At 49.4% G+C, this 23313-nt stretch overlaps 1 protein-coding gene across 1 annotated transcript; it reads left to right on the forward strand.

Annotated features, from left to right (window-relative positions):
* The first annotated feature begins 3006 nt into the window (after nucleotides 1-3006).
* NTMT1 (N-terminal Xaa-Pro-Lys N-methyltransferase 1) lies at nucleotides 3007-21877 on the forward strand. Its single transcript, XM_060251235.1, has 4 exons — nucleotides 3007-3220; nucleotides 14821-15033; nucleotides 18486-18738; nucleotides 21145-21877. Exons 2-4 carry the CDS (start codon nucleotides 14872-14874, stop codon nucleotides 21399-21401), a joined length of 672 nt encoding a protein of 223 aa, XP_060107218.1. The 5' UTR covers nucleotides 3007-3220; nucleotides 14821-14871; the 3' UTR covers nucleotides 21402-21877.
* Nucleotides 21878-23313: the final 1436 nt, after the last annotated feature.

Raw genomic sequence — 23313 nt, forward strand, 5'->3', positions numbered from 1 at the left:
TTGGTGCTTGGGGCAACAATGGGAGGGCTTCTGGAGTTCTTGCCCTGTTTTAGGACCTCCTGATGGCACCTGAGTTTTGGCCACTGTGTGATACAGTGTTGGACTGGATTGGTCACTGGCCAGAGACCCAACATGACTTCTGTTATGTTTTTATGATGAGTAATCTGTGAGGCCCCCAGCAAACCATGAATCAGAGCCAACATGGGCTACCCAGAGGAACACTCCAAATACCACCACAGAAAATACTGCTGATAATAAGAGAGAAGAGATACTGCTGTTTAATAAGAGAGAAGAGAATGGATCTATACCCCACCCTTCTCTCAGAATCGCAGAGCAGTTTACAATCTCCTTCCCTTCCTCTCCCACAACAGACACCCTGTGAGGCAGAGAGAATTCTGAGAGAACAGCTCTTTGGAGAACTGTGACCATCCAAAGGTCACTCAGTGGGTGAATGTGAAGAAGTAGGGAATCAAACCCAGTTCTCCCAGATTAAAGTCCATGCACTTAACCAGGGGTAGCCAAACTTGCTTACCATAAGAGCAACTAAAGAATAAATGTCAGGTATTTCAGAGCCGCAAGACAGGAAGGAAGGAGAGGTGGAAAGAAAGCAACTTTAAATGCATTCTCCAAGCTGTTGGCTGGTTTGACTTGGAGAAGTGATTTAAAGAAACATGCCTGCACACAATCTTAGACCAGGAATAAAACTCGGTTGGTCTTTCAGGTGTCCCTGGGTTCAAACTTTGTTCAGTTAATTGTTTTGTTAAGAAGAAACTCCAGCAAACAGCACAGGCTATCCGCGAGAGTCTGGCTGGGGTCCGCCAGAGTCTCCATTTAAGCATCTTTGTCTACCTACCACCTTCTCAGCACGGACTGCAGAATAAGGCCCAGGATGGAGGGAATCAAGTGAGACCAGAGTAAGCATGCACTGGATCAGGGCCCAAACGGTCTTATTTATTTATTTAGCTGATTTCTAGTCCGCCCTTTCCCAGGTCGGGCTCCGGGCGGATTACAACATAATAAAACAGTTAAAATCACATCATAAGACAATTAAGTTTAAACAGTCCAAATCATTAAAATGAACTGAAATAAGGCAGCAGCAGTGTACAGTGTACATCCTTCACAGATTGAACACAGGATGCGGTCAGTGCAGGGAGGCCGATCAGCTGGTGTGAGGGTGCCTGCCTGCCTGCCTCAGCCAAAAGCAGTGAATCCGGTAGGGCCCGCATCTCCTTGGGGAGCTGATTCCACCAGGTTGGGGCCAGGGCCGAAAAGGCAAGCTGGACGTCCTTTAGACCAGGGATGGTCAGACATGTTGATTGGCCGAGGCCTCCTGGAATTGCAGGAGGCCTCCTGGAATTGCAGGCATGCAGAGCTAACCTGCGCATGCTTCCTCGGAAGCCCCATCCAGCTATGTTCAATGAGTTTGCTCTCGAGTAAAACACACACTGCATCATGACCTTGCAGCATTTCCTCCCCCCCCCCCACCCCGTTCATTCCGTGGAGCTTGGAGAGAGCCAGTTTGATGTAGTGGTTAAGTGCGCAGACTTTTATCTGGGAAAACCGGGTTTGATTCCCCACTCCTCCGCTTGCACCTGCTGGAATGGCCTTAGGTCAGCCATAGCTCTTGCAGGAGTTGTCCTTGAAAGGGCAGCTTCCAGGAGAGCTCTCTCAGCCCCACCTACCTCACAGGGCGTCTGTTGTGGGGGAGGAAGATATAGGAGATTGTAAGTTGCTTCTAGTCTCTGATTCAGAGAGAAGGGCAGGGTATAAATCTGCAATTCTTCTTCTTCCAGACCAGGGGTGGCCAAACTGTGGCTTGAGAGTCACATGCGACTCTTTCACACATATTGTGCAGCTCTCAGAGTCCCCACTGCCCCATTGGCCGCCTTGGAGAAGGCATTTTTCTCTTTAAATCACTTCTCCAAGCCAAGCTAGCTGGCAGCTTGCAAAATGCATGTGCAGTTAAAGTTGCTTTCTTTCCATCTCTATCTCCCCTCCCCCTCATCTATTGGCTCTGTCCTTCCTTCCTGTCTCACAGCTCTCAGAACATCAGACATTCATGTCTTGCAGCTCTCAAACATTTGACATTTATTCTATGTGGCTCTTGCATTAAGCAAGCTTGGCCACCCTGGCTCCAGACAGAGCCGGAAAGTGAGGCTTACTCCAGAGTAGAAACACTGTGCTCCAATGTCATGATCTCAGCCAGCCTCAGGGACAACTTGTCTTCGCAGCGGATCACATCTATCACAAAGGGGGGCATTCCCACCACACGCCTTACTTAACCTCTGCAGAAGCAAGCCACAGACGGGGAATACTTAGGGTTGCCAAGTCCAATTCATCAAATATCTGGGGGCTTTGGGGATGGAGTCAGGAGAATTTGGGGGCGGAGCCAGGAGACATTGGGGTGGAGCCAGGAGCAAGGTTGTGACAAGCATCACTGAACTCCAAAGGGAGTTCTGGCCATCACATTTAAAGGGACCTGCAAACCTTTTAAATGCCTTCCCTCCACTGGAAATAATGGATAGGGGCACCTTCTTTTGGGGCTCATAGAATTGGGCCCCTCAGTCCAATCTTTTTGAAACTTGGGGGGTCTTTTGAGGAGAGGTGTTGGATGCTGTGCTACAAATTTGGTGCCTCTACCTCAAAAAACACCCCACCCCCCCTCTCCCAGATACCTGGGATCAATTCTCCATTATTTCCTACGGGAATCAGTCTCCATAGGGAATAATGGAGTGCCCACCCAGCAGACATTTCCCTCCCCCCCTTTTTTCTGATAACCCGGAGGCAGGGGATGACCTCCAAACCGGGGGATCCCCTGTCCCCACCTGGAGATTGGCAACCCTAGGCATCCTGCAGGCCGGCAAGCCTGAGACACGCTGCAGGGCCCAGCGTCACGTGTGAATGCAACTTCTAGGACTTGAGACGCGCGTCTGCCTCTGCCTTTCCCTCCCTCCCGGCCGGCGCTTTCAGGCTCTTTCTCTATTTAAGGAAATGGCGTGCCGGGGCGGAGCCTCCGCAGCGCAGGCCAGACCTGTAGCTGCTGCTGCTGCTGCTCCGGCGGCCCAGGAGCAGGGAGGAGGCGGCGGGGGCGGCGGCGCTTCCCGGGCCAGAGGGGGCCAGTCCCAAGGAGGCCTCTCTTCCTTCCTGCAGCCAGCCGGCCCTTTCTTCTATCCCCACTTTTGGGTCGGGCACGTGGCTGCCGGGATCCCCCTTCCCGGAGGTAAGTAGGGCTGCGCCCCGGCAAAGCGCAAGGAGCCTGATCATGCCCCCCCCCCCCCGCCCCGGGAAGGGGAAGGAAGCTGCCTGGGGGGGGCATGGCACGTGGTGCAAGGGGAGCGGGGAGAAGGATAGGAAAGGAAAGGTCCCCTGTGCAAGCACCAGCCGTTTCCGACTCTGGGGTGACGTTGCTTTCACAACGTTTGCACGGCAGACCTTTTATGCCGTTGCCTTCCCCAGGCCTCTACACCTCCCCCCCCCCAGCAGAAGCAGAAGGTTCAATCCCTGGCATCTCCAAAAAAGGATCCAGGCAAATAGGTGTGAAAAACCTCAGCTTGAGACCCTGGAGAGCAGGGGAGGGATGGTGGCTGAGTGGTAGAGCATCTGCTTGGGAAGCAGAAGGTCCCAGGTTCAATCCCTGGCATCTCCAAAAAAGGGTCCAGGCAAATAGGTGTGAAAAGCCTCAGCTTGAGACCCTGGAGAGCGGCTGCCAGTCTGAGAAGACAATACTGACTTTGATGGACCGAGGGTCTGATTCAGTATAAGGCAGCTTCATATGTTCATATGAGTCAACCTTGGGCCGGCTACCTGAACCCAGTTTCCGCCGGAATCGAACTCAGGTCGTGAGCAGAGTGTTCAGACCGCAGCACTGCTGCTTTACCACGAGGGGGGAGGAGGGGCATCCTAATTGCAGGACTGCTTCTTTCGCCCCCCCTCCCCCACCGACCGGCCTGACTGCAGTTTCTTTTTCCTGAGTTTGGCGATGCGCCCCCCCTCCCGGGGGCCCCGGGGTCCACGCAGAGCTGGCCACTGATCAGTGGGTCAACCTCTGGAGCACAGGTCCAGCAGTGGCTCTTAGCCGCAGAGTACAACCAGGGGTCGTTTTGTAGCAAAAATAGGTGGTGGGGCTCATCCAGGGATTGTTATGCAGCTGCACCTACTATTCAATGGACAAGGGAGGTGGGAAGGAGGAGGGGGAACCCTCAGAAAGGTTCAGGAGCTGGGCTCCGGTGAGCTCCTGCTGAATTCAAGGCCTGGGTGGAACGCTCTGTCTGAAGCAAGTGATGCTCTGTATTCTTGGTGCTTGAGGGCGGGGGGACAACAGTGGGAGGGCTTCTAGTGTCCTGGCCCCACTGGTGGACCTCCTGGTTTTTTTGGCCACTGTGTGACACAGAGTGTTGGACTGGATGGGCCACTGACCTGATCCAACAGGGCTTCTCTTATGTTCTTATGTGGCACAGAGTGCTGGACTGGAGGGGCCATTGGCCTGATCCAACATGGCTTCACTTATGTTCTTATGTGGCACAGAGTGCTGGACTGGAGGGGCCATTGGCCTGATCCAACATGGCTTCACTTATGTTCTTATGTGGCACAGAGTGCTGGACTGGAGGGGCCATTGGCCTGATCCAACATGGCTTCACTTATGTTCTTATGTGGCACAGAGTGCTGGACTGGAGGGGCCATTGGCCTGATCCAACATGGCTTCTCTTATGTTCTTATGTGACACAGAGTGTTGGACTGGATGGGCCACTGGCCTGATCCAACATGGCTTCTCTTATGTTCTTATGTGACACAGTGTTGGACTGGAGGGGCCATTGGCCTGATTCAACAGGGCTTCTCTGATGTTCTTATGTGACACAGAGTGTTGGACTGGAGGGGCCATTGGCCTGATCCAACATGGCTTCTCTTATGTGGCACAGAGTGCTGGACTGGAGGGGCCATTGGCCTGATCCAACATGGCTTCTCTTATGTTCTTATGTGACACAGAGTGTTGGACTGGATGGGCCACTGGCCTGATCCAACATGGCTTCTCTTATGTTCTTATGTGACACAGTGTTGGACTGGAGGGGCCATTGGCCTGATTCAACAGGGCTTCTCTGATGTTCTTATGTGACGCAGAGTGTTGGACTGGAGGGGCCATTGGCCTGATTCAACAGGGCTCCTCTTATGTTCTATCTGACACAGAGTGTTGGACTGGAGGGGCCATTGGCCTGATCCAACATGGCTTCTCTTATGTTCTTATGTGGCACAGAGTGCTGGACTGGAGGGGCCATTGGCCTGATCCAACATGGCTTCTCTTATGTTCTTATGTGACACAGTGTTGGACTGGAGGGGCCATTGGCCTGATTCAACAGGGCTTCTCTGATGTTCTTATGTGACACAGAGTGTTGGACTGGAGGGGCCATTGGCCTGATTCAACAGGGCTCCTCTTATGTTCTATGTGACACAGAGTGTTGGACTGGAGGGGCCATTGGCCTGATCCAACATGGCTTCTCTTATGTTCTTCTGTGACACAGAGTGTTGGACTGCATGGGCCACTGGCCTGATCCAACACGGTTCCTCTTACGTTCAGTGTTGCTGCCCCCGCCCCCCCAAAAAGACTTTTGCACCCAGTTCCATGGCCCCAGGCAGGAGTAGCTGAATGGGATGGGTGCATCTGAGCATGTGCAGAGGGAGCCTCCCTCCTGTGTAGTCGCTGGCCTTCAGGTGGTTGGGATCAAGAGGAGCGTGTCTGCTGCAGAGGGAAAGAGGCAGGCCTCTCTGGGTCGCAGTCTGGGAGAAGGCGGCTTCCAAGAGGCCAGAGGCTGGCATCTTCTGAGAGGGCGTGACCCCCAGCTCAGTAGCTGAGGCCATTGGTTGGAATGAGAGAGGGATGATGAGGTATAATAATAGAAAAAAAAAATAGGTGATGCATTTTGTTGGTTTATTCCTTTATTTATGCATTTAGCCAACTTCATTCGTCCCCTCTTATTCTCCTGGGGACCCAAAGCGGCTTATATAGTTTTTCCTTGTCTCCATTTTTCCTCACGACATCCCTGTGAAGTAGGTTTTGGGTGAGAGGGGTTTAGCTTGGCCTACCCAGCGGGCTTCAGTGGCTATGTGGGGATTCGAACCTGGGTCTTCCAGATACTAGTCCGACGCTCTTAACCACTGCGCCATACTGGCTCTGTAACTGTGCATTAGATTTGCTTATGAAAATAGTCTTTTAATAACTAATGTTAAATGTACATTGCGTGGCAGAAAGAGGTTTTCTTTCTGGTACATGAGAGAGAAGTGGGGATTCATCTTCCAGCGTATCGGAAGGGGGGTTCTCTCCCACGTGTGTGAGAACGAGGAAGGCCTCTTCTGGGATGGCCCCTCATCTACAGTTTTTGTAAGTGCTTTAAAAGAACTGAAAAATTGGTTGACCAATGAACCAAGGGCTTGTTGCTAGTTGTTCAAATTTTAAAATTAGACTAATCAGAATTTAGTCTGATATATGCCCTGCCCTTGGATGGTTTATGGTTTATTAGACTTATATCCCGCCCTCATTGTCGAAGCAGGCTCAGGGCGGCTCACAGCCAACAACATATGAACATATGAAGCTGCCTTATACTGAATCAGACCCTCGGTCCATCAAAGTCAGTATTGTCTACTCAGACTGGCAGCGGCTCTCCAGGGTCTCAAGCTGAGGTTTTTCACACCTACTTGCCTGGACCCTTTTTAGTTGAGATGCCGGGGATTGAACCTGGGACCTTCTGCCTCCCAAACAGATGCTCTGTCACTGAGCCACCGTCCCTCCCCTAAATCACAATAACATTTCAACACATTAATTCAACACATTAATTACATCATGTTTCAATTAAAACATTAAAACAGTCAGGTGCTAATATCGTTTGATGTCATTTCCTTTCCGATGGCGTTCAGTGTTTATACGGTATCATTCGGTACTTCAGAATCAGTCAAAGGCCAGCCGAAATAGCGTTGTCTTGCAGGGCTTGCGGAACTGGCGTGGTCCCGCAAAGCCCTCACTTCCTCCGGCAACTGGTTCCGCCAGTAGGGGGCAGCAATCGAGAAGGCCCGCTCTTTGGTGGATTTCAGTTGGAATTGCTAATAGATTTTGCATTCCAGATCTAAGTACCCTCTGGGGAACGTGTGGAGAGAGACGGTCCCTAAGGTAAACAGGTCCTTGGCCATATAGGGCTTGAAAGGTAATAACCAGCACCTTGTAGCAAATTCGGTATGCCGTTGGATAGCTCAGGCAAGCCGGATCTCGTCAGAGCTCAGAAGCTAAGCGGGGTCAACTCTGGCAAGTACTTGGATGGGAGACCTCCTTGAAATACCAGCAGTTGAGAGGTGGGGGTCAGATTTATTCAGCCATCTCCCTGAATATCTTTCAGGCCCCCATTAGGGGTTAGTCATCAGCGGTCGCCATGACTTTCAGGTGGGCATGCACACACGCATGCACACAGGATCTGGCCCTGCCACTAAGCAAACTAGGGGATTGCCTAGGGCACTGGCCTTCTGAGGACACCAAATTGGGTTCCCCCCCACGTGACTCAGTCATGTTATCAGTGCAGTGGGGGGCGCCAGAAGTTAGCCTTGTCTAGGGTGCCAGCCGGTCTAGGGCTGGCCCTGCATGCAAACACACGTAAAAAAATACCCCCCAAAATTTAGTCTGATTTATGAATCCAATAAATCTATGTACTGTCTTATCTCCAGGTTGTGTCGAAAGATGTGATCTGGAAATTGTGCTGAATTGGATGAGGACCAGTGTTCCCTCTAAGATGAGTTAATGTGAGCTAGCTCACAGATTTTTAGCCTCCAGCTCACACATTTTTGTCTTAGTGAAGGGGAGACCCCTGAATAATTAATGAATACCCCTATAATAATAATAAAATGGGTGTGAGTCACGAATGTGTATTGATAGCAGGAAACTCCTTGTTGAATAAAGATAAGCAGACACACTGGAGAACTACCAGGGAGAAAGGGGAGGGGGAAGTGAATCAGATAACGTGTAAGGGGCCAGCCTGCAGTCTTGCTTTTGCGTAAAGCTGATGGTTTGAGAAGTGTGCGGCGTTCATTATTTTTGGGAGCCTTGATGCTCAAATGAACCTTGCTATTGGTGCCAAATAGTAAAATACCTCGTTTTCCATCAGTAAGTGTGCGCCTCGTTATTTCCCTGCTACGTTAGCTCAGGAAGGATGGCCCCAGAGCACAATAATTTAGCTCACAACTTTAATGCCAGCAGCAGCTCACAAAGTAGAATTTTTGCTCACAAGACTCCGCAGCTTAGAGGGAACATTGATCAGGATCATGGTGTGTACTGAAAGGAGGTTTAAGCCTTCAGCAGCATGTAGCTTATCATTAGTACAGGGTAGGTTCTCCAAAACAGTGGCCATCTGGGGGCCCTTTCGGGACATGAGGACGGACGGCATAGGGGGAGGGTTAGAGAGTTTGAAGCCTTTCTCCCTAGATGCTGAGGTCCTAGTCTGAATCCTGACCCCGCATGCCTGGGAGATAAGCTACACATGTGCAGCTCCCCAACCACATCTCTTGACCTGACCTGAAAGCCTCTCTAGGCAACGTGAAAGGGAGGGATGGTGTCTCCTGAAAAGGAGGTGGAGGAGCGTGTGACTCCACAGTGGCCATGAGTGCCTGACCTTGGGCAGCTGTGTGCTTAGAGGGGCCTGACCTGGATGGCCCAGGCCAACGCTGATCCTGTCACATCTCAGAAGCTGAGCAGGGTCAGCCCTGGTTAGTCCTTACGGGAGACTACCAAGGAAGTCCACGGTTGTGACGTAGAGATGAGCAAGGGCAGACCAGCTCTCTTTGTCTCTGGCCAGGGTTGCCATAAGTTAGCTGTGACTTGACAGCCCTTTACACCAGGAGTGGGGAACCTTTTTTCTGCCAAGGGCCATATGGATATTTATAACATCATTCGTGGGCAATAAAAAATTATCAACTTAAAAAACTGTGCTCCGCCGAGGGAGAATGATCCAGGCCAGCAAAATTAATGCAGATAATTGTTTTTCTAGTTGAAGTCATGTGGGGAGAGCCTAATCTGGCACACACACACACACACACACATGGCCCGCCACCCTAGGCAAATGTATAGGTCCAGGGCTTTTTTGTAGAAAAAGCCCAGCAGGAACTCAGTAGCATATTAGACCACATCCCCTAATATTAGCATATTAGGTCACACACTCATTAGCATATTAGGCCACACCACCTGGGATAATCACGTGCAAACTGAACTGTGACAGTAACTTTTCCAGGCCCTGCAGCAATTCTAGCTGGCCAGCCAGGCCCCAGGGAGGCTGCCGCACAGTAGATCTGGGCCCTGTGATCCCTGCCTGGCCCTAGGGAGGCTGCTGCACAGTGCGGCTGGCCCCCACGATCCTCACTGGCCAGCCAGGCCCCAGGGAGGCTGCCACATGGCTCGGTTCGGTCCAGCAATCCCTGAGGGCCACGTCAAGTGACCTCGAGGGCCATATATGGCCCTCGGGACAGAGGTTCTCCCCACCCCTGCTTTACACAAAGACACAATATGGTCACTGTGTGCAGTAGACTGAGGTATGCTGGGAAGGAAAACCGAGAGCTCTGTTCTTGGACCCTTTTAGTGATGTTTCTCCAAAACTCTTTGCCTGACGTGGGGTAAATCAGGACTCCATCTTGCAAACTCATTGTGTGCCAAGTGTCCAGCATTTTTGCTTCTTCTTTTTTTTCACCAGAGAGTTGGAGGTGCTCTGATGCTTGGAGCTGGGGATGCAGGTGTTAATAAACCGAGGCTCAATCCAGACAAGATTTATGGGGTGGGGTGCAATGCTGTGGTGTCTTGTGAGCAAAAATTCTGCTTCATGAGCTACTGGCATTAATTGTGAGCTCCTACATAAATTGGTTTGCTCCGGGGCCATTTTCCCTGAGCGAAGACAGAAATGTGCGAGCCAGAGGCTAAAAACTGCACTAGCTCAAACTAACTCAGAGGAGGGAACGCTGGTTGCTTGTGGCCTGTCCTAGACGGGGTTACACTTCTCCTCAAGGCTCTGGATCTGCAGGATGGGATTCCTTTGAGATTCAGCCTAGACTTTAGGGATACAAAGACCTTGCATGCTACGAAGCACCTTTCACATTGGCTGGTGTGTTGGGTGCATTCCTCTTTGAAATGGAGCGACTGCTTCCATTTTTTTGTGCTCTGCCTGTGTACTTCAGTATGCTCTGTTTGAGGCTGTGTTGGTTTTTCTTGTCGCAGGAACTCCTTTGCATATTAGGTCACACACCCCTGATGCAGCCAATCCTCCAAGAGCTTACAGAGCTCTTCGTACAGGGCCTCCTGTAAGCTCCAGGATTGGCTACATCAGGGGTGTGTGGCCGAATATGCAAAGTTGTTCCTGCTACTAAGAAAGCCCTGCTTGTTGGGAACATCTGTTGGCCCAAAATGTTGTAAGGGGGCTGGTGATCTGTGAAATGTATAATCCATGACACGTTTGCAATTTGAAATGCTGCTGTTTTTATCTACAAGCTGCTGCTGCTCCCAGGACATTTGATCAGGCCCTTTTGTGGGTTTTGCTGCTGTTGGGACCAGGATGCATGCTGGGCAGGGACCAGGCCTTTGGAGTAGTGCTGGGCTGAATGAAGCCCCCAGAGAGCTCCTCTGTTGCCTGCTTCCTTCTCCCTCTCTTGCTTCCTTCTGCATCACAACTTGCTTTGCCAGGCTTGCTCAATCGCACAGGAGCTACGGAGCAAAGCTCCTCTCTTGGGGAGGAAGTGGGGGAAGGAAAGCTAGCTTTTCCAGGCACTCCCAATTGCACAGCAGAGCTACTGAGCCAAGCCTCTCTTCCTTCTGTTGGCTGAGGTTCAATGAGGTGCATTAGGCTGAGTGCCTTCCTGGCGTTACATTTTACAAGGTGAAGATTCGGCCCTCATAACATGTGAGTTTGACACCCCTGGAATAGTGCACCCTGGACAGCTTAATTAACAGAAACTGAGCCCAAAACCACTATTTGTTTCATTCAGCAAGTTGGTTGACTTTGTTTGATTCTGCTCTGGTTTGTGTTTAAATTTGTTAAAGAGTCTCCCCCCACCACCATCACCCATGGTTGACTTCCACTTTTTTCAGAATTTCAATTTAGGTGGTTTTGCCAGATGTCTTAGTGGAATGAGTAGCTTTTTATTTAGAAAAGCAGAATTGGAATGATTTGGATAAATGTACTCGGTTTCGGCTGCGGAACTCATGGCCCCGTTTTACAGGGACCGCTTTTGGATGTCGTGAGCGGCCTACGGCTGTTTGTGATGAGCACAAATGCAGCTTGTCCGTGGCGCTGAAACTTTCCTCCCCTTTTGTGCAGGACCCCTCTAGTTGGTTGCTATAGGAAGTAGCAGTGGCTGCTGGTCTACTGAGTGTGGAAAGAGTGGTTAAAGTGTGGGACTGGCGTCTGGGAGGCCGTGGTTTGAATCCCAGCTGGGTGGGGTGACCTTGGGGCAAGCTGGGTACTCATTTTACTGACCTCAGAAGGATGGAAGGCTGAGTTAACCTTGTGCCGGCTACCTGAACCCAGCTTCCGCCAGGATCGAACTCGGGTCGTGAGCGGAAATTGGATTGCAGTACTGCAGCTTACCACTCTGCGCCATGGGGCTGATACACTGGGCTAGGTAACTTTTAAAGGAAGTTGGACAAAGCCATGGAGAAGACGGTTGCCAGCAGCTATTAGCTGCACTAGCTGAATTGAGCTTCCATGGTCAGTAGCAGTTACTCCAGATTGAAAGATAACTTTGGGAGTTTGCCATGCTGGGAGATTTGGTGCTTTCACTCATGTCCTCCCAGGATACTGGTGTTTGTTAGGGACTGGAAGCTGAACTAGATGGATTTTGATACAAGGCTGCCGGGCTGTTCTCCGGATACTTCAGCGAAGTGCTTGGTCTGGATCAATTGCTTAACTTTTGTCCGGGGAAATCCGTCTCCCACCATAGGCTGGTACTTGAGCCCTTGTCAGCAAAGCTGTTCCGAGCAAGGAAACTTGGCCAGCGGCGTGTGTCCCAATTCCATGTTTGGAATCAAGAAGGCACCCCCTAGTAAGCAATGTATATTTAGCTCCTATGCTCATCTTGCGCAGTGGCACATATTTCTGGGCTTAGCGCACTAGCAGCTTTTCCTTAAATACTTTTGCTTCTCCCGGCATGGGCCCCTGTCCCTTGGGATCAGGGCTTCCCAGAGGGTTTACGGAGTATGATCTAGGGCAGGGGTGTCAAACTCATTTGTTATGAGGGCCAGATCTGACATAGAATCATAGAGTTGGAAGGGACCTCCAGGGTCATCTAGTCCAACCCCCTGCACAGTGCAGGAAACCCACAAATACCTACCCCAAATTCACAAGATCCTCATCGCTGTCAGATGGCCATCTAGCCTCTGTTTAAAAACCTCCAAGGAAGGAGAGCCCACCACTTCCCGAGGAAGCCTGTTCCACTGAGGAATCCCTCTAATGGTCAAGAAGTTCTTCCTAATGTTGAGCCAGAAACTCTTTTGATTTAATTTCATTGGTTCTGGGCCTACCTTCTGGGGCCACAGAAAACAATTCCACACCATCCTCTTTATGACAGCCCTTCAAGTACTTGAAGGTGGTGATCATATCACCTCTCAGCCGCCTCCTCTCCAGGCTAAACATCCCCAGCTCCTTCAACCTTTCCTCATAGGACTTGGTCTCCAGACCCCTCACCATCTTCGTCGCCCTCCTCTGGACCCCTTCCAGCTTGTCTATATCCTTCTTAAAATGTGGTGCCCAAAACTGAACACAATACTCAAGGTGAGGTCTTACCACAGCAGAGTAAAGCGATACCATCACATCATGTGATCTGGACACTAGACTTCTGTTGATACAGCCCAAAATTGCATTTGCCTTTTTCGCCACCACATCACACTGTTGACTCATGTTCAGCGTATGAGCCACTAAGACCCCTAGATCCTTTTGGCACATACTACTGCTAAGACAAGTCTCCCCATCCTATAACCATGCATTGGATTTTTCCTACCAAAATGCAGAACTTTACATTTATCCCTGTTAAAATTCATTTTATTGGTTTTAGCCGAGTTTCCCAGCCTGTCAAGGTCATCCTGTATCTTGTTTCTGCCTTCTACTGTATTTGCATCAGTGAGACTTTGTTGGGTCGGGCTGAGCCATGTGTGTACTTATTTAAGATTAGGTAGCAGAGATATAAACTTTTTAAAGGACACAGACAAACACAACTAAAGGTGTTTTTTTTAAAGCAAAAACCTTAAAATAAAACATGCTTAAAACATTAGCACTCGTTGGTCTTAAAGGTGTTTTCTTTGTATTTCTCCCATGGGATCCAGGGAACTGGGCAAAGGAAGCTCTGCCTCTTTCCCTCCTTTCCCAGGGGGCCAGGAGGGGGAGGAGCCTCAGCCAATGGAGAAAATAGAGGTTTTGCTCTGTAGCTGCTGTGTGATTGAGCAAGCCTTGCAAAGCAAGTTGAGATGCAGAAAGAAGCAAGAGAGAGGGAGAAGGAAGCAGACAAGAGCCAGTTGCTCGAGGGCCTGATAGAAGCCCTCTGGGGGCCTGATTCGGCCCTGGCCCTGTGTGACATCCCTGATCTAGGGGGCCCTGCTGCTGCTGCCTGCTAGGAGGACCTGTGTGTATAGTGGAAACCACAAGGGAGAAGTTTTGTATATGCCAGCTCATATGTGAGATTTCTCCCACGAGGCGTCTCCTTGCTCTGGGAATAAAAGGGGGTATTTCCTGGTAAGGGCCAGATCCGGAAGCCAGAGCTGGGTGTCTTGTGTTGTTCAACAGATTTTGGGTCATATTTTTTTTTGGGGGGGGGGGCTACCAGGCAATCCTTCCGAGGGCCCCTCGTGTTCCTGGAAGTCCTTGTGGGAAGGGGCAGCGGAGAAGCTGAGCCAGAGGACCTTGGTGTGTGAGGAATGGAGAGAGAGAGCCGGCAAATCCAGCAGCCAGGCTTGTCTTGTCTTCTGGTTGTGGGAATGTGTCCTTGTTTGTGCTGTTAAAGCTCTTCTGCTGAACCAGTATTTTTTCACCGACACCCCAATAATCTTGTTGGCCTCAAAAGTACTCCTGGGCTGCTAATAATGGTGTTCTTCACTAGGCAGGTCAGCAGGTGTGACGCTAAGATGAAAAAATAGGAAGGGGCCCTGTCTGAAGTTGCCACCAATCTAAATTCAACAGATTTTGGGTCATTTTTTTGGGGGGGGGGGGCTGCCAGGCAATCCTTCCGAGGGCCTCTTGTGTTCCTGGGAGTCCTTGTGGGAAGGGGCGGTGGAGAAGCTGAGCCAGAGGTCCTTGGTGTGTGTGAGGAAGGGAGAGAAAGAGCTGGCAAATCCAGCAGCCGTGCTTGTCGTGTCTTCTGGTTGCTGAAATGCATCCTGGGAAAAGGTTGGCCAGGATAGGAAGTGCATAGGACAGAGTCTGGGAATGCCTGGGCCTCCTGCATTTCCCTGCTCACCTACCCCTGGTTGAGGGGGAGAAGAAACATGGAACATTGTGATGTCACAACTCAAGAAATCCCACAATGTTCTGTGTTTCTGCGTGCCCCTCCCTCCCGGTCAGCTGTCAGTGATGGGGATGGGGATGCTGGGAGGTGCCGTATTCCATGATCTCACAAAGAGGAGTTCTGCTAGGTGTCATAAGGACAGGTCACTGCCCACCTGGCTGCCGTTCTGAGCAGCACCATGCAACCACCGTTAACACCTGGCGGGGCCCCAAGTTAGAAGTCCTGATGTGCGTGTCGTTTTTTTAGGGCTGAGCCACATAGGTTCTTGTGTTGACAGGCCCCGTATTACTACACTGTCTTCTCCCCCTATCCACTGCTTAGAGAAAGGTGCCACCTCGAACCTGGATTGCTTTGCCCAAGGAGGGGGCCATCATGACCAACAACGTGGTGGAGGATGAACTGGAATTCTACTCCAAGGCCGAGAAGTACTGGAAGGACATCCCCGCCACGGTGGACGGCATGTTGGGGGGCTACGGACACATCTCCAGCATTGACATCAACAGCTCCAGAAAGTTCTTGCTCAGGTTCATCCGGGTAAGCAAGAGCCCGGAACGCTTGAAAGGACTCCCTGTTTCCCTGGGAATGTGTCCCAATGCTTAGAGACCTTGTTTTCTGTACTACCCTAGACACTCCACCCTTTGTTTAAGTTCCTCAAGGGAGAGCCAGAAGGTCCACAGACCCTTTGCTTGGCATCTGCTGAAAATGCCTTTGTTCACTAGGAGAAAATAGGAGTCAATGGCACCTTTAAGATCAACTTAGTTTTATTCAGAACGTAAGCTTTCGTGTGTTCTCTAAGCACACTTCATCAGACGAGGAATCCGGCGCAGTGAGCAGAGCCACACATAGCTGGCAGGCAATGGTTCAGAATGTAAAATGGTACAGATTTCAGGTCCAGTGACAGAATAGTAACATTATCTGGTAGGCAGGGGTTTAGAATGTAAAATGGTACAAATATAAGATCCAGTGGCAGAATTGTAAGATTAACAAACTGAGCAAACCTTTGATCTGAGCAGCGTGAGCATGCGAAAGCAACAAAACAGTAGTATGTCAAAATGTGTGAGTGTCTGTTAATGACACTCTTGTTATAAACCTGGGCCAACAGGAAGGAAAGATAGAAATTTTACTATTTTACTATTCTGTCATTGGATCTTAAATCTGTACCATTTTACATTCTGAGCCACTGCCTACCAGCTATGCGTGGCTCTGCTCGCCGTGCCGTATTCCTCGTCTGATGAAGTGTGCTTAGAGCACACGAAAGCTTAAGTTCTGAATAAAACTAAGTTGGTCTTAAAGGTGCAGCTTGACTCCTATTTTGTTCTACTACTTCGGACCAACAGGGCTGCATACTTGGATCTTTGTTCACTAGGCCTTCAGAAACACACAGGGGTCGGTCCCATAGACCTTTTCCGCTAGCAGAGGTGCTATGCTCAAGTGGTTGGAGCCTTCTGCTCTGACCTGGATGCTCGAGGCCAGCCCAGTCTTGTCAGATCTTGGAAGCTATTAATAGATAGAAAACCCACTAAGTAGCAATTTTTTACAAGACGTCCATTCTAGATATTCAGGACATTTCCATTTTCAGGCTGTAAAGTGGAACCCGATTTCAGTAAGTTTCACACACAGACACAAGGTTCTTGGCTTTCATAAATGAATCATTTATGAAAGCCAAGAACCTTGTGTCTGTGTGAAACTTAGTGAAATCGGGTTCCATTTTACAACCTGAAAACTGAAGAATAAAATTGAAACGTCTTAAATATCTAGAATGGACGTCTTGTGCAGGCTGAATGGATTTCCTGATCCTTTCCCCTCTATTTGGAGAAATTCTGGACATTCCATTGACTATACTATGGGCTTGATTTATTAGAGGATAGGAGTGTGCTTTATAAATATGTTGACATGCATGTAGAAACTGAATATGTTATGCGAATTATTGGTAAATTTGCAAAAAGTCTAAATACATGCAAAAATTGTTATTTAATAAGAGTGTGAAAAATTGTGACTTAGCAGTTTTTCAATTGACTTAAGACACTAACAGTGCAATCCTAAGGAGAGTTACTCCAGTCTAAGCCTATTGAAATGACTGGGCTTAGACTGGTGTAACTTTCTGTTGGATTACACTGTAAGACCCTTTCATTTGTGGATTACATCTTGGTAGCTAAGCAGGGTTAGCCCTGGTCAGTGTTTAGATGGGAGACTTCCAGGGAAGATTTGGGGTTGCTACAGGGAGGGTGACAATGGCAAACTGCCTCTGAAACCCCTGTAGAGTTGCCATAAGTTGGTGGCCACTTGAGGGCATTTCCCTGGGCACAAAAACTTGAGGGCATTTCCCTGGGCACAAAGCTTGCTGAACATCAGAGGAGGGTCTGCTTTGTGTCAGAAAAGCAGGAATGGATCTGGTCCAGGGGTGGCCAAACTTGCTGAACGTTAGAGCCACATAGAATGAAAATTACAAATGGAATTATTGGGAGCATAGTTCCAAACACAGCTGAGCCAGTTTGGTTAAATTATTGGGGCAATACAAAGTTGACTAAATTGAGTAGAAGTCTGGTTGAAATTTTATTTTTAGCAGCAAAATCAGTGGTAGCACAAAATGGGAAGAAAAACAGAGCGCCTACCGTTCAAAGTTGGTTTCACAAGGTGTGGGGATTTGTTGATATCCGATAAACGAGCAGCACAGTTGTTAATAGCTGAAAATCCTTTATATAAAGCTGATTTTGAGGAGAAATGGTCTCCCTTTTTAAAATAAGTTGCTTCTCAAAAAAGTGTGAATTGTTGTTTGCCTGGAAAATATTTAGATTTCACTTATTATTGATGTTTAACACCTAAATTATTATAAGAACATCAGATGCTTTGAGAGCCGCAAGACATAATAATAATATATTTTTATTTATATCCCGCCCTCCCCGCCGAAGCAGGCTCAGGGCGGTTCACAACATGAAGAATTACAAATTACAATATAAAACATTTCCTCCAAACGATATATATAATTTACTAATTAAAACCATTATAATTAAAACCATAAAATTACAATAAAAAACTAACATTACAGTGCTATGCTCTAGATGTTCTCCTCGGTAGTTTATGATGGCCGGATATAGTGGACCAATCCACATGAAGTGAAGGCCATTTGGGAAAGGGTAGTCTTGCAGGCCCTGCGGAATTGATCAAGACTCCACAGGCCCCGCACTTCATCTAGGTAGTTGGTTCCACCAGTGTGGAGCTGCGATCGAAAGGCCCTTTCCCGCGTACTCTTCAGTTTGGCCTCCTTCGGCCCAGGATTGTCCAGCCGATTTGTGCACTTGATGTCAGTATTCTCTGAATGTTCGAGAGCCACGAAGGGAGGGAGGGAGGGAGGAAGGAAGGAAGGAAGGAAGGAAGGAAGGAAGGAAGGAAGGAAGGAAGGAAGGAAGGAAGGAAGGAAGGAAGGAAGGAAGGAAGGCAAATAGAAGGAGAGGTAAAACGTTAGAGAGAGAAATGTCTTCTCCAAGCTGGCTGAAGGGGCGGTGTGGGCTTCGGGAGCTGCACAGTCTGTGTGAAAGAGCCACAGTTTGGCCACTCCTGATCTGGCCCATCTGCCCATGGGAAACCCATGTGCAAGCATAATGAGGCCATTGTTTTTACAGCAGCAGGAAACAAAAGCTGTATTTTGGAGAATTCACATATGGAATTCCCTGCTGCAAGAAGTGGTGGCGGCTACAAGCATAGATAGCTTCAAAGGGGGATTAGATAACCATATGAAGCAGAGGTCCACCAGTGGCTATTATGGAACTCTGTCTGAGGCCAGTGATGCTCTGTGATTTTGGAGCTTGGGGCGGGGGGAGGAAACAGTGGGAAGGCTTCTAGTGTCCTGGCCCCACTGGTGGACCTCCTGATGGCACCTGGGGTTTTTAGCCACTTTGTGACGCAGAGTTTTGGGCTGGATGGCTTCTGTTGTGTCCTCCTGAGGTCTTGTCAAGGTTCTAACGCTCCCCAAATCGTTTCTGCTTCAGGACAGCCCAACGAAGACCGGGACAGCCCGTGCTTTGGACTGCGGGGCAGGCATAGGCAGGATCACCAAGAGACTCCTTTTGCCACTTTTCAAAACAGTGGACATGGTGGACGTCACCGAAGACTTCCTGAACAAGGCCAAAACCTACCTCGGTGAAGAGGGGCGGCGCGTGAGGAACTACTTCTGCTGCGGCTTACAAGACTTCAGTCCAGAGCCCGGAGCTTATGATGTCATCTGGATCCAGTGGGTCATAGGTGAGCTCGGCCACTTGGAGAAACTGAGATTTGGGTTCTGATCTGTTCACGTGACCACACGAAGCTGCCTTATACTGAACCAGACCTTTGATCCATCGAAGTCAATATTGTCTGCTCAGACTGGCATTGGCTTTCCGAGGTCTCAGGCCGAGGTCTTTCCCATCACCTCCTGTCTGGTCTTTTCAAATGGAGATGCTGGGGATTGAACCTGGAACCTTCTGCATGTCAAGCAGAGCTCTGCCACTGAGCCACAGCCCTTTCCTAAACATGAAGAAAGCTTGGGGGAGGGGGGAGGCACTAGACTGATTATGGTTAATTTGGTAGTGGAACCCGGAAGGCTGATCTGTCAGTTGATAACCTACAGTCAAGTATTTCCCAAAATGAAAAATGCCATTTCGTCCAACTTCCCCTTTTCCAATTACTTTGGTGTCACTTATTAGAGTGATTCCTCAGTGGAACAGGCTTCCTCGAGAGGTGATTGGCTGTCCTTCCTTGGAGGTTTTTAAACAGAGGCTAGATGGCCATCTGACAGCAACGCCGATTCTGTGAACTTAGAGGGAGGTATCTGAAATTCCTGGATGTGCAGGGGGTCAGACTAGATGACCGTAGGGTACCTTCCAACTCTTATGATTCTGATTCTATTTTGTGGCCAATGAGATAAGCTTTTTATTTTACCTGCAAGCATTTCCAGACAGGTAGGCTGGTAACCCATGGATGGGCCTTCTTGGTTTTGGCACCAAAACTTGAATTCCCTCCCCAGGGAGATTTGTCCATCTCCCTCTATCGGTATCTTTCACTAGCGGATGAAGACTTTTTTGTGACATTTGGCATACCTCCAGTAACTAGTATTAACAGTTATTGGTTCTCCACCCTGGTTTCTGGTGCTGTTTGTGTATGTGTTTTTAATGAATTAATCTACAAATTAAAATGTTCTTTTTAATTGTCCCAAGTGTTTTAGGCTTTTAGGTTTGCCGCCTTAGAAACACTGGTTGGGTGGAAAGGCAGCATTGAATAAATACATGATAAATATAAAAATATAGACTATACTTATTTTGTACTTTATTTGATTTATATCCCACCCTCCCCGCCGAGGCTGGCTCAGGGCGGCTCACAGCATAAAACCACAATATCAATATTATAAAATTTCACAGTCAATAATTAAAACAGTCAAAAAATGATTTGGTGCCAGCCTCTGTGATGTTGTATAATTTCAACAGCGACAGTATTCTTCACTTTCCCTACAGTACAAGGCTCAGCGTCAATTAAAAGCCAACCGGAAGAGTGGTCTTGCAGGCCCTGCAAAACTGGGCAAGGTCCCGCAAAGGCCCTCACATCCTCTGCAGCTGGTTCCACCAGTAGGGGGCTACTCTCGAGAAGGCCCTGTCTCTAGTGGCTTTAATTTGGCCTCCTTCGGCCCAGGAATTGCTAATAGATTTGAAATCCAGATCTAAGTACCCTCTGGGGAACGTGTGGGAGAGGTAGGCAGGTCCTAGGCCATATAATCACACTAAAGCCATCTGAAGAAGTCAAAATGAATTTAATGTTGTATTCGCCAATACTATGTTCAGTGAAAAACTCTTTAAGAAGCAAGCTTAAAAGAGAGCACTGAGAAATGCTAACCAAGGCGGTGGGCCTGGCCACACAAGAATGAGAAGATTGGAGTGATGCAGTCTTTTTTTGACAGCAGAGGGAGGGATCACCTTTGGAATGCTCCTCGTGTTAAACATTAGAAAGAATGTTGCAGCTAGAAAGTCAGCACTTGTTTCTAACCTTTACTGTTTCTTCCTGCTCTGCTACTTCTTCACTTGCGGGGGTTTTTAGTGGTTGTGATGGAACTCTCCTGCTTTGGCCTACAGGCCCAGTTTCCGTCCTGCCCTCCTGGGCTTTTCTCCCACTCTGGAATGGCCAGCCTCCACCACCTGACCTTTGTATGGAATTGCCCACTGAGAGTGTCAGGACTCCAGCTTCCATTCCAAGTTCTGAGGCCTTGCCTCAGTGTCTCCTGCTGTCCGACATCTGGTCACCATGGAGACCGTTTACAGCTTTGGGCGCCCCTGAAGGGAATAGCTGCTTGCCTGTTGCCTGCCTTCCCCCCGGCACTTCTTTTACAATAGCGTGTCTGAGACAGTGGAGGCCTTTGTGGAACAGGGAAACACTCCCAGCGCCAAAAGTTATAACGTAGTTATTAAAAAGAAAATGTTCACAAGTGTACTTTTAGCACAGCACCAGACTGAGCGAGGGAGTCCAAGAGAAACTGGTAGAACACGAGTCCTCTGTCTCTTTCCATATTTGCCTTCATGGAAAGTTCCCAGAGACCCATGACTGGCTGTGGGGAAAGAGGAGGCTGGACCCTTGGGTTCGATCCGCGGGGGCTCTCTTTACTGCCTCTGTTTCTCCCCCAACCAGGACACTTGACAGACAACGACCTCTCCAACTTCCTGAAGAGGTGTCGGCTGGGCCTTCAGCCCAACGGCCTCATCGTCATCAAGGACAACATGGCCCAGGAAGGCGTCATCATGGATGATGTGGACAGCAGCGTATGCCGCGACCTGGACGTCGTCTGCAAGATCATCCGCCGAGCTGGGCTCAGCCTCTTGGCCCAAGAGAAGCAGGACAACTTCCCTGACGAAATCTACCACGTCTATACTTTGGCCATGAGATGAAGGCTCTGGAGGCTGGGAGAGAGAAAGAACACTTTCCCAGAAGCCCCATGGGGGCGCGGCTGAGTGAGGAAGCGCCTCCGGAGGGAGTGGCAGGGGGCTGAGACCACCAACCTGAGGAGCCGGTCCAGACATCTTGGGCGTGCATCTTGACCGTTTTGCCAAGACGGGTTTTGGTAGGGAAGAATTTGAGCCTTTTGTCCTCCGGTAAAGCAGCGGTTTGGAAGACAATATATTTGTGCTGTTGGCAGATGTTTGTTGTCTTGTGGATTGTGGGTAGTTGTGGGGGGTAAAGCATGTTCTTCCCCTTACCAACCTGACCCAGGACAGGGGAGTCTTAAATGTGACTGGTCTGTCAAGACTTTTGTATACCTCAGGAATCTTGGGCTATCCTACATAAAGCCAAATCGCTTTATTTGTATTGTCTGCTGACCTTGCTCAGAGTACACTTAATAAATCAAAATGCCTTCAACAGGCAAGCTACTCTCCTCTTATAAGAACATCAGAATGTCCCTGATGGATCAGAGTGGTGGTCCATCTAGTCCACCAGCCTGTCTCACACAGGGTCCAACCAGTTCCTCCAGTCTGCCAACCACAGGGCACAGAAGCAGAGGCCTTCATAAGAACATCAGAAGAGCCCTGCTGGATCAGACCGGTGGTTCGTTAGTCCATCATCCAATCTTACACAGCAGCCAACCAGTTCTCTGAAGACCCACCAACAGGGCATAGAGACCAAGGCTGAAGAGGTGTCGACTGGGCCTGATGTTGCCTCCTGGTGCTGCAATTCAGAAGTTTTCTACTTCTTAACATGGAGGTCCTCTTTAATCACTAGTAGCAACTGATAGACCTATATGCCGGGCTTTTTTTGTAGCAGGAACTCCTTTGCATATTAGGCCACGCACCCCTGATGCAGCCAATCCTCCAAGAGTTTACAGGGCTCTTACAGGGCCTACTGTAAGCTCCAGGAGGATTGGCTACATCAGGTGTGTGGCCTAATTTGCAAAGCAGTTCCTGCTATAAAAACCCTGCCCATTTAAGGCTGTCGATGCCTGTGTCCGTCTCTGGTAGCAAACTCCACATCTTAATCACTTGTCCATTTTGTCTTCTCAACAGCCGTGAGGTGAGAGGCCCAGGTATTCCCTGAGCTTTCTTGGCAGAGGGCAGCTTCAAGCCCACCTGTCTTGGGAACAACCCTTGGCACTTACCGTGAGGGGTCCTTCTCCTAGGAGGAAAGGAGGACATCTTGGGTGCTTTCCCACCGTCCAATCAGGGAGGCAGGAATCAAAACTTCCTCTTCCTGTGGCTGTGGGGAACCACCCATCTTCAGTTCGGGTGACTCCGAGCAGCAGTATAACGTTAACTGTATCTATAAAAATAAAAAACTTCTAACAAGTGAAACAGCAACAACTATTAGTCTGTCGGTGCCCATAAGGGAGATGGGCGATCGACGAAAGTATAAATTTTATAGATAGGAAAAGTAGGGACCAGGCCCGAAGACCATCAAATGTTGGTAGAGATGTAGTTAGATACAGTGGAGAATTCAGCTGCCCAAGGTAGGGCGATAGATGGGAGGGCAAGATGTCCTCCTTTCCTCCTAGGAGAAGGACCCCTCACGGTAAGTGCCAAGGGTCGTTCTCCCTAGGAGGCGGAGGACATCTTGGGTGCTCCTAGAGCAGTAGGTTACTTAGGGAGGGATCGCCCTACTCAGGCAGTACATGCTGTAAGATTCGTCTACCGAAGGCCGCATCCGCCGACGCGTAAGAGTTCAGCTTGTAGTGTCGAACGAAGGTGGAGATTGACGACCACGTAGCTGCCTTACACACTTCTTCGACTGAGGCGTTCCTGCTGAAGGCTGCGTTAGCGGCTGCGCTTCTGGTCGAGTGTGCTGTGATCCCAGGCGGAACCTCGAGGTGCA

Source organism: Heteronotia binoei, chromosome 12 (genome assembly GCF_032191835.1).
Source record: "Heteronotia binoei isolate CCM8104 ecotype False Entrance Well chromosome 12, APGP_CSIRO_Hbin_v1, whole genome shotgun sequence".
Lineage (NCBI taxonomy): Eukaryota > Metazoa > Chordata > Lepidosauria > Squamata > Gekkonidae > Heteronotia > Heteronotia binoei.